The 12,340-nt window shown below is 42.1% G+C and overlaps 1 protein-coding gene across 2 annotated transcripts in view; it reads left to right on the top strand.

Annotated features, from left to right (window-relative positions):
* The window catches only part of LOC126480771 (1-phosphatidylinositol 4,5-bisphosphate phosphodiesterase gamma-1), a 248,439-nt gene that overhangs the window by 214,977 nt on the left and 21,122 nt on the right, over positions 1–12,340 (top strand). For both annotated transcript variants that reach the window (XM_050104071.1, XM_050104070.1), the window contains exon 21: positions 5,496–5,603. In XM_050104071.1, coding sequence (XP_049960028.1) covers positions 5,496–5,603 — 108 coding nt within the window. The remainder of the gene's footprint in view (positions 1–5,495; positions 5,604–12,340) is intronic.

Genomic DNA, 12,340 nt, shown 5'->3' on the forward strand with positions numbered 1-12,340 from the left:
AACCTGTTAACTTTGAATGTATATGTAAATGTTTTTTCTGATGTTACCAGTGAAAACCCCAACTTCCAATTTTTTAAAGAATGAAACACATGTCATATCTCCTGAACTGTATGCTGTACAGTGATACTATTTTTGTGAGTACATTCAGTAGTATCCTCATACTGTAGGCAAAATGCATTGAGATTAGAGTTAACAGTAGAGAAATAATAAATTAGAACATCGTGGCTGATGCTGCAGTTTTACTGCAAGAACAGTGAAAATATAGCAAATGATAAACTTTTACCCGTCCATCATTTTATGGAGAGTGACATTGAGAACAAGATTCAAGAAGGTGTGAAATTATGTGTAAAGTATGCTGGATGGTGCTAAATGCTCTCATTCTCAAATACAGAATAAATATAGTCTGGGTAATTTCTGTACAGTTAGTTACATACCCTCAAGACACGTACACAGTTTCTAACTGTAAATTTGATTCATAGAATTAAAGCTTTAACATAAGATTTTGACTCGTAATGGGCGGATTATGCTAGTATTTTAAATTTTTTAATTCACTCAGTAACTGTGTGAAAAAGAAAATAAAATCTTTATTATCTCTGGAGTCCAATAGATAGGCAACCTAGCAGTGGGATTGTGCCCAAGGTTAGCTGTTTACTAGTGTAAGGACTTGACCAGAATGTAGCCTTGAACACAAGTGAAATGTGAATAATAAACAGTTTAGATAAGAAGAGAATAGATTCTTTTGAAATGTGGTATTACAGAAGGGAGTTGAAAATTAAATGGGTAGTTTGGATAAGTGATGAGGTGGTACTGAATAAAATTGGAAAACAACTTTACCATAAAATTTGACTAGAAGAAGGGAACGGTTGATTGGACGCATACTGAGGCATAAAAGATTTGTCAGTTTGGTCATGGAGGGAATTGTGAGGCAAAAATTGCAGAGAGAGACCAAGAGTTGAACACAATAAGCAGGTTCAAATGCACGTATTGCAAGTTGCATTAGTTATGGAGAGATGAAGAGACTTGCATAGGATAGGCAAACATTTAAAATGAAACGTTTCTCATTATGACTAGGACATAAACTGCTTATAAATTTAAGTTCAAAAATTGCAGTCTTTTCATTAACTTATGCAGATTGTTGCAAAAGAAATGTTTTGGAGCAAGAAAGAATTTTATAACAGTCGATACAGATCTTGATGAATTGGAGATGTCTGATGGACTATCACGTTATCACATCCTTTTCATTTGGTACAGATGCAGAAAGTATTGGATGATTCTCTTGGAAGATGTTGCATTCCTGCATAATTAGAAATAATGTTCTGACAACCAAAATTTTACAGAATTCCTCATTTGTTGATTGATTCTTCACTTCTGCTTCTCCACTGCAAAGCTTTTGAGCACAGACACACTGTGCCAGACTGAGCAAAAACACTCTAAAACTCTCCCATGTGGTCACAGCTGCAGCTACTTTCATGATCTTATAATAATCAAAGCAGTGTTTACTTACACTACTGGCCATTAAAATTGCTACATCATGAAGATGACGTGCTACAGACGCGAAATTTAACCGACAGGAAGAAGATGCTGTGATATGCAAATGATTAGCTTTACAGAGCATTCGCACATCGTTGGCGCCGGTGGCGACACCTACAATGCGCTGCCATGAGGAAAATTTCCAACCAATTTCTCATCACAAACAGCAGTTGACCGGCGTTGCCTGGTGAAACGTTGTTGTGATGCCTCGTGTAAGGAGGAGAAATGCGTACCATCATGTTTTTGACATCTATAAAGGTCGGATTGTAACCTATTGCGATTGTGGTTTATCTTATTGCGACATTGCTGCTCACGTTGGTCGAGATCCAATGACTGTTAGCAGAATATGGAATCAGTGGGTTCAGGAGGGTAATATGGAACACCATGCTGGATCCCAATGGCCTCGTATCACTAGCAATCGAGATGACAGGCATCTTATCTGCATGGCTGTAATGGATCGTGCAGCCATGTCTCGATCCCTGAGTCAACAGATGGGGACGTTTGCAAGACAACAACCATCTGCACGAACAGTCCAACGATGTTTGCAGCAGCATGGACTATCAGCTTGGACACCGTGGCTGCGGTTACCCTTGATGCTGCATCACAGACAGGAGTGCCTGCGATGGTGTACTCAACGACGAACTTGGGTGCACGAATGCACTCTGTCTTCAGGCCACAAGTGGCCCATTAGGACCATCCAACCGCCTCAGTGGAGGATGCGGATAGGATGGGCATGTGGTCAGCACACCGCTCTCCTGGTCGTTATGATGGTTTTCTTCGACCGGAGCCGCTACTATTCGGTCGAGTAGCTCCTCAATTGGCATCACGAGGCTGAGTGCACCCCGAAAAATGGCAACAGCACATGGCGGCTGGATGGTCACCCATACAAGTGCCGGCCACACCCGACAGCGCTTAACTTCAGTGAACTCACGGGAACCGGTGTATCCACTGCGGCAAGGCCATTGCTGGGTCCACGAATGGCAAAACGTCATTTTTTCGGATGAATCCAGGTTCTGTTTACAGCATCATGATGGTCGCATCCGTGTTTGGCAACGTCGCAGTGAACGCACATTGGAAGCGTGTATTCGTCATCGCCATACTGGCGTATCACCCGGCGTGATGGTATGGGGTGCCATTGGTTACACGTCTCGGTCACCTCTTGTTTGCATTGACGGCACTTTGAACAGTGGACGTTACATTTCAGATGTGTTATGACCCGTGGCTCTACCCTTCATTCGATCCCTTCGAAACCCTACATTTCAGCAGGATAATGCACGACCGCATGTTGCAGGTCCTGTACAGGCCTTTCTGGATACAGAAAATGTTCGACTGCTGCCCTGACCAGCACATTCTCCAGATCTCTCACCAATTGAAAACGTCTGGTCAATGGTGGCCGAGCAACTGGCTCGTCACAATACGCCAGTCACTACTCGTGATGAACTGTGGTATGGTGTTGAAGCTGCATTGTGAGCTGTACCTGTACACACCATCCAAGCTCTGTTTGACTCAATGCCCAGGCGTATCAAGGCCGTTATTACTGCCAGAAGTGGTTGTTTTGGGTACTGATTTTTCAGGATCTATGCACCCAAATGTGAAAATGTAATCACATGTCAGTTCTAGTATAATATATTTGTCCAATGAATACCCGTTTATCATCTGCATTTCTTCTTGGTGTAGCAATTTTAATGGCCAGTAGTGTATTTGTTAAGACTCACAGTATAATCCAAATCATTTCCTTACAGGATTCACATTACAATTTGCTTGGCATCTTAGACTAACCCAATTACATTGATTATTTTTATCGACATTTTCTTTTCTGATGAAATTTCCAGAATTATCACATTTAACTTAATTCAGTATTTTTTCTATTTCACTTTGGCGGTCAGCATTTGTCCAGAAGAATTAAAATGGTAATTAGTATGATCATCTTTCCAGTAAGTGTAATTCTTCAGAATCTTAAGTCTTTATGTGAATTATGTAATTTTGAGAATACAACATGTTATGTGTATCTATTGTTATTTGATTTGCAGTTATTTCATTTAAAACTGAATCTAAGTAAAAGAAAACTTATAGAGGGAGCTTATTCCGAATACCAGCAAACTGTGTTACCAAATGGCTAATGTGGAGCACACAGTCAGTTGCATTTTCCTATGTAGCTACCTGGTGCAAAAAAAAATTTGGTTTTCAGTATTTCATATAATTATCGACCAAACTTAAACTGCTGTCATTATTTTTTGTTAAACTTTTTTACGTTGTTAGAAACTGTGTAAGATATATACACGTAAGTAGCGTAGCTCACTGTGCACACATTGCCCAGATTATATTCATCCATTACTTAAGAATAAGACGACTTATGAGTTACAACAAATTTTACTCATGACTTCAAACCTTTTTTTCTCACTGACACACTGAACAAAATGATGGAAGGAGAAAGAAAAAAAAGTTTATCACTTATTACATTTTCTCCTGTTTGTGCAGTAAAACTTCAGCGTCAGGTATAATGTTTTAATTTATTAATTCTTCACTACTGATTGTATTCACAACACGTTTTGCAGACAGTATGCACATATGCCATTGAATGTACCTATGAAATTATATCCTTTTACAACACATATTTCTTTAGGTATGATATCATAATCATTAGGTACATCAAAAACTACTTTTTTCTTGGAAGGAATTGCAAATTACCCATTGTTTGATAATGAGAGCACTTAATACTTCCAACAAACTTTAACCATGATTGTACTTTTTCATTAACCAAGGGGGGATAATCTGAAACTAATAAAACAATCATAATTAGGGTTTTGCATCTTCAGTGATAATGGTTTTACATGCTTAACATTAAATATTTAATACATTAATTCATTTGTAAAGTATTCAGATGTTTGAAGCTGTTTTATATGTGGAAGTTCGATTTCTTAAAGAATTATGGTTGGCATTTTACTGATGTAAACTATGAAATGAAATGCTATCAGAATTGATAAATTAACTATGGAAAAAGAAATATGCAAGTATACTGTGATGTATGTTAGTTGCGGGTATCACAATGTTGGCTAAGTGAATCTGTCTGTTACATTAGAAGAGTTGCATCAAGCCAGTCTTCGGACAGAAGATGACAGTGGCAACAATGACGGCAAGAGTAATAACAATAACAACAAAATAAGCAAACAAAACCAAATATTAGGGGATATAGGTTGTTAAGTGTTGACAGGTACACAGGAGTTTTATTTATCTGTTTGTATTCAGTCCATTAAAATAGAGACAGGGAGTTAAACTGCAGGTAAATTGTCTGGATACTGCGTAACTCTGTAAAGAGATGTTTACCTTCAACATGTTTCAGTAGAGTGAATGGTTCATTATAACTCTCTTATATGAATGGTATTTGAAGTCTGCCTTGACAGTTAATACTGTATTGCTGTCTTTTTATCCACTTTGCTGAAATGGGTACCACATGCTGCAGATTTCATAAGTTATAGTTTTCCTGAAGAAGAAAATCAAACAGATTTCTGAATTACTGCACGCTGTCAAAGAGTGTTGCTCATGTAAAGTGTTGAAAAACAACAACACACATTGAAAACTTGGATATTTTGTCATGTGAGATGGTGCTGGATTCAATTACAAGAAAAGAATTCAAATTACCTTATGTCTGTACAAGTTTAGGTTTTCCAAGGTTTCCATAATTGCTGGGTGAACCTTGAAATAGGGCACACATGATTTTCTTAACTGTTTGTGTAACCATTCAAAGTTTGTAATTCATCTCCACTGATCTTGTTGGCAATGCTATTTTAAACCTTAATCTTCCTTCATTTTTACAAAATCCCTGAGATAAAAGATTATGTTTTATGTCATTGTAAATTAGACATTAGTTATTACTGTTGGTGAGTAAAACATCATTAACAAGTTTATCCTACAATTAATTATGTACAGATTCAATTTGTTTAAATAAAAATAATTCATATTTTTAGGTGCTCTGCCTCCGAACAGGATACAGAAGTGTTCCACTGAAAAATGGCTATAGTGAAGATCTTGAGCTAGCATCATTGCTAGTTCATATCAGTATAACAAATCCAATGGTAAGTCGAAAGCAGTTTTATGTGCTAACACATTAATTTCTCCTTCTTAGTATTTCAGGCATACGTCATGATGATTGTTGAAACTTTAACGTGCAAATATTTTTATTTTTTCTTCAGGGGATTAGGGAAGGTAGGAAACAGGAGAAAGAAAATGTAAGCTACAGAGTTTCAGATGGTGGAACATTATATGTTTTTGAGTGTGTAGAGATCGTAGGTCAACAAAGTGGGGTACAAGAAAGGCACAGAGCTTTAGTTTACAATTGTCAAAGCAAAAACAGTTGATGGAAGGCAAGTACTAGGGAAATTGCCCTGCTCAGTGCCAGTGATGTGTTTAGATGCTTTAATGCTGATGGTAGCTATGTGGTTCGTGTCAAACAAAAACCAAAAGCCTTTGGTGCTCTGGGAGAGGCATCAAGGGGGGAAACAACACATGATGAGCGAGGCTAGCCCTTTTGAGGAGATATCAACAAAACTAAAATCAAGTAGTGGGATGAACATGCTTAACAATGTCTTATTGTGAAATGAAAAGGGGGAAAGATACCACATTCTGTATACACAGTGGAGTAAAGATGATTGAAGGAACCTTTTAATTCAGTGAAGCAGCTCTATAATAGAGCCTTCCTTAAAGACAAAGCAACTGCAGATAAATCTAGTAGATTTTATGGCTAAAGCAATTTCTAAACTTCAAAATAAGAAGAAAACTTGTAAGGTCCCACCTTTTGAATTTGGCTGTCTCTTGCCAACAAGAGCAACCGTCAATCAGTTAAGGTGAACTGAGCAAATGCATGACCCTGAATTACAGTAGCTTGTTTGGTACATTGTACTGCTGTGTTGCAAGTGCTTACTTATGTGCCCTACGTCTGTTCAAGCTGAAAATAAAACAAGTTTTATGCATGATCATAGGGTTGAATAAGTGTTAAATCAGCCACATTTACAACTAATATATGCCTGTTAGCCAGGAAAATCAGTGATGGTAACCAATAAAAAAAATGTATTGAGCACTACAGCTGATTGACACTGATATCAATGATTTTTAAAGTTGTGGTTTCCAGTGATCATTGAAACTGTGTGATTGAAATTAAAAGTAAATATTTATTCATATAATTTGTATTAAAACTTGCAATTCATGGCATCACACTGTTTCAAATAACAGATGTGGGTCAAGTGGAGTGCTAGCAAACACTGCAAGTGCAGCAGACTTGCATATATGTGCTAGACAATTCCTTGAAACTACTATCTATCTATCTATCTATCTATCTATGTTAATGACACATTACTAGAAAGTTCTGACACACCTGTACTTTCACTGAAGTCAAACAGTTCATACATCAAAATACAGTTCAAAGTCTCATGGCATTAGCCTACTTTCTGCGTATGATGTTTGAAAGCATTTAAACTATGCCAGTGCCTATGACTGAAAGCCCACACACATTTCTATGTTCTGATGGCTGCTCAGTGACTATCACATGCAAAAACTTAAGTATCAGCTCATAACCAAGTTCTCTCACCTAACAAGAGCTGAATAATTCAAAGTATTGAACGTATATCCAGACTGTGAATCAAAAATATATTAGAGTGTGAAACCAGATCCTACGTAGCCAAGGGAGAAAGTATGACATACAACAAGTGTTCTGTCACTCGGCCTTATATACTCTCGCATTACACCAGACCCCATCGTAACCATCAAAATCTAAGAAGATATCCCACAGTACAAATTTACAATAAATTATGCCTACTGTTAATGTATTGAAAGGTATGCCTCTCTTTGCTGGTCATTTTGTAATCCCACACATCATTCAAAGTCTGCTGGTTCATTAACAAACAATAATAAAATATATTTTGAACACACATGCTCATCATTTTTACAATAAATTTTTAAATATATCGAGTGCTTCTTTTGTTCTGTTCAATGGTGTGGTCAGAATTGATACTGGGGTACGTTAGGAGAGTGGGATTGGTTTGCACTGCACAGTGCTTTATTCATACAAGGTGGGGCAGATAAAAGTAACCCGGAGAACAGAGTTCCTGGTTACAAAGAAACACAGTAAAGGGAAGGAAATACAGTACTAACCAGACTATAGCAGATGTTTAAAGTGACCACCATTCATCTCTTGGCATTTTTGGGCCCTGATCAGCAAGTTACTGAAGGCAGATTTCAAGCTGAACTGCTGGAATTGCTAGAATGTCATCTGAAATGTTCTGCTGCAGTTCTTGAAGACTATGACTATCTTAGATGTATGGGCTCCCCACACAAAGTAATAAAACATTGACAGATCATGTGACCTGGGTGGCCATCTAGGACCACAACCAGAGTGACCTCTGCTGACAACTCTTGTCAGGTGAGAAGATTGTGTAAATATGCACAGAGGTTTGTGGCTATATGGCAAGTTGCCTCACCCTGTTGTAAGTAATTGTAGCTCTTCCTCCTTCATTAATACTGCCACAAATGGTTTCAAAATGTTGGCAATGTAATGCACCAAAGTCATCACCTAATGAAAGACGATGGAAACAATAATGCAACATGCAGACACTACACACCAAACCCTGACCTAATCATGCAATGATTTTTCATGGTAGTGATATGAATTCTCTGCTGCCCAGAACCTTTGATTGTGTGAATTGACATAACCATTCAAGTGAAACCAGGTTTCATCAGAATGAAAGAACAGATCCATGCACAAATCATTCGTTTTTATCTCAGCAAACAGTCACTAGCAAAACTGGAGTCACTGAAGAGCATCTGCTGGTTTTAATTCATGAACAACAGACGCTCAGTAGAGATGCCTGTACAGGTCCAGGTGGAGTGTTCATCTGCACGATCAACGTGATATGCGAGTCTCTTGCGACAGGTGTCGAGTTGATTTGGTAAGACTTTGAAGCATTTTCTGGTGAACTGCATCCTTTTTTTTTTTTCTGGTGTGTGGGCACATTTCGGAATGTTTTTTGACTTGTTCAAAACAGATCCTGTCTGACACCGTTTTTAGACTAAGCATTGCTTTTGTTGTCACGTAACTTTCCACAATGAACACAAACTGCTCCACTGTGAGTACCGTTGTCCCTTTTGCACTACTCCACTCACACTGACACAGACCACACTATGCTCTGAACTGGTGTGGATCACGTGATGGGTGTACACATGGTGTATGCACATCACAGGTGTGGTTATATGCATACATTCACATCCAACTGTATCCACTCGTTCAGCCCACTTTTATTTTCTCTGTCCTGTATTACCTGTATGTATGAAGGATTCAGCATTCTGTCATATTTCCATAATTGGATTAATGAAAATGCACATCAATGTACACTGGTGTGCAAAACTTAAAAATGAAAGTAACTTACATTGAAATATAACTCTTAAATAACATAGCTCCATGAAACTTGGACTATACATAGAAAGAACTGCTATGGTCTTGTACGGAAAGTAACTGAAAGAAATACACACTGAGACAAACAGAAATTCAAAGACAATTATTACACTGAAGTTGCTGTGATTTGTGGTGGTCCCATAGCCGTCAAAACCATGGGACATGGTTCATAATAGGGCATGTGTCAATACCGGTGAGATTTTAAACTGGAAAAAGGATGGTTTGGAGCTCCTAAAACAACTTAGTTCAGCCACATTTGCACTTCAAATATTCAGCAGACAGAAATCAGTAAGCTGGCATATTTTGCAAATTTTCATTCAGTAATATTTTATGCCATGGGAGACTTGTTTACGGACGTGGTCTGGGGGATAGTGCCTGTCTGTGAAGGCCTTGGTGAGAACCTCAGCATACTGAGCAAGGGAGTTTTTGTTACTGCAGATAAGCCATCCCCAGGTAGACGGGCCATATGGGAGATATTTTTTTGCTTGAAAGTGATTACAGCTGTCAAAATGCAGCTACTGTTAGTGGCTGGTGGGTTTAATGTGGACAGAGGTATGGATGGAGCCATCAGAGAGTATGAGGTCAATTTCTAGGAGGAGGACCAACTGAAGCGGATGGTAGAGAAGGCGTTGAGATTGTGAAAGAACGAAGATAGGGTGTCTTGGCCCTGAGTCCAGATCATGAAGATGCCATCAGTGAATCTGAACCTCTTTATCGCCCACAAAAAGGTTGGCATAAGAGGGTGCCATGCACGTGTCCATCAATGTCCGGCAGATTTTTTTATATACTTTCCCTTCAAATGAGAAGTAGTTGTGGTTTAGCATAAAGTAAGGTGCATGAGGAATGAAGTAGTGGTTTTGGAGCTGAAAATCAATTATGACATTGAAATAAACCATTTTAAAAGTCTTTGTGGTTGGTTGTCACCAACAATTTGCAAAATGTCATCCTATTTTAGCACACACACTTATTCTCTTGATCAAGGCGGCAGAACCAAATAAGGGTTTCTTTTTATTGCCCCCCCCCCCTCCCGAATTTCCTTCAAAAACGTCAAGCCACTATAGCACATTTCAATGTAAGTTCACTAGAAAAAACAGAAGGGCAACTGGAACTATGCAGTATTTCACAGCAAATTTGTTCTATTAAATCTCTTAAAATTTGAATTTCTGACAATATCCATGAAAACAGACTTTGGACATAAAGGCATACTTTGAGAAGAATATAGCAAACACTTAACTAATGTGTGAAGCAAAGGAGGAAGCCGTAGGAGGCAGGAGAGGAGGAAAGGGGGAGAATTGAGAAAGGGGTGGGCTGGGAGGGTGAGAGGGAGGCAGAGAAGGAGATGGCGGAGGGGACAGAGAGGGAGAGGCTGAGGAGACACCGGGCGGAGGGGGGAGGAGAGCCTCTCTCCCCTCCGCCACTCCCCCCTCCGCCACTCCCCCCTCCGCCACTCCCCCCTCCGCCACTCCCCCCTCCGCCACTCCCCCCTCCGCCACTCCCCCCTCCGCCACTCCCCCCTCCGCCACTCCCCCCTCCGCCACTCCCCCCTCCGCCACTCCCCCCTCCGCCACTCCCCCCTCCGCCACTCCCCCCTCCGCCACTCCCCCCTCCGCCACTCCCCCCTCCGCCACTCCCCCCTCCGCCACTCCCCCCTCCGCCACTCCCCCCTCCGCCACTCCCCCCTCCGCCACTCCCCCCTCCGCCACTCCCCCCTCCGCCACTCCCCCCCTCCGCCACTCCCCCCCTCCGCCACTCCCCCCCTCCGCCACTCCCCCCCTCCGCCACTCCCCCCCTCCGCCACTCCCCCCCTCCGCCACTCCCCCCCTCCGCCACTCCCCCCCTCCGCCACTCCCCCCGTCCGCCACTCCCCCCCTCCGCCACTCCCCCCCTCCGCCACTCCCCCCCTCCGCCACTCCCCCCCTCCGCCACTCCCCCCCTCCGCCACTCCCCCCCTCCGCCACTCCCCCCCTCCGCCACTCCCCCCCCCGCCTCTCCCCCCCTCCGCCTCTCCCCCCCTCCGCCTCTCCCCCCCTCCGCCTCTCCCCCCCTCCGCCTCTCCCCCCCTCCGCCTCTCCCCCCCTCCGCCTCTCCCCCCCTCCGCCTCTCCCCCCCTCCGCCTCTCCCCCCCTCCGCCTCTCCCCCCCCCTCCGCCTCTCCCCCCCCCCCTCCGCCTCTCCCCCCCCCCTCCGCCTCTCCTCCCCCCCTCCGCCTCTCCTCCCCCCTCCGCCTCTCCCCCCCCCCTCCGCCTCTCCCCCCCCTCCGCCTCTCCCCCCCCCTCCGCCTCTCCCCCCCCCTCCGCCTCTCCCCCCCCCTCCGCCTCTCCCCCCCTCCGCCTCTCCCCCCCCTCCGCCTCTCCCCCCCCCTCCGCCTCTCCCCCCCCTCCGCCTCTCCCCCCCCCTCCGCCTCTCCCCCCCCCCCCCCCCCGCCTCCTCTCCCCCCCCCCTCCGCCTCTCTGCCCCTCTCCTCTGCAACATATTGATTACATACACAGGTGCAATTTGTGGTCAAACACAACAGCGGTTCACCTGATTTGTTTCTCCGTTTGTTGTCGTCAGTGTCAACATACTGCTTTGCTACACTGGCTGAAAAATGGGGTTTGTAATTCCGACACTCACTACTGTAAATAATGTAGACAACAGGCACACAGTTGCGTTTAACAGTACTTTAATTTCACTGTTCACAACCCCCCAATAATACACAGTTATTTTGGCAGTGCACTATTGTTTAACTGTCAATAAGCCTCATTAATAGTTTGCAGGCAGACCTCCACATACTGCTACGATAGTTTACTATTGAACATCTACGAGCAGTAAGAACCTAACCACAAAGTTCACAGTTCTTGAAGAATAGAAAGGTATGTTTGGAGCAGACACTGTCATTGTTTTAACACACGGCCTAATTATGTAACACTTATTTCACTGTTAAGTTGATACATTGTTGTCATTCTAACCAACACACGTTCCTCATCTGAAACTTGGCCATGGACAGACTGTCTCGTGACCAAAAATCGGGCCCTTATATATCCTCACAATAGTTGGTACTGAAACTACACATTGCTCGGAGTGAAATTTATAGAAATTACTATTAAAACGTACTTCATTAAATTAACCGAATACATTGAAAGATTGGTTCTTTTTAACAGTTTCTTCCACTAAGGTGTTCGGCCGAATTATTTGTTTAAATCATGAAATTAACAGATATCATTATGCAAACAATACTCTTAAAATATCTGTTAATTATTTGGAATTAATTAAGGGGTGGTTTTGCTAATATGTTTCCGACTAGAGCCAAATAGATACTTTAAGAATACTAGCATTTTGTCTTCCAAATATTTACAATTATTAGAGAATTTATATTTCTTTATACATCAAC

Source organism: Schistocerca serialis, chromosome 5 (assembly GCF_023864345.2).
Source record: "Schistocerca serialis cubense isolate TAMUIC-IGC-003099 chromosome 5, iqSchSeri2.2, whole genome shotgun sequence".
Taxonomy (NCBI): domain Eukaryota; kingdom Metazoa; phylum Arthropoda; class Insecta; order Orthoptera; family Acrididae; genus Schistocerca; species Schistocerca serialis.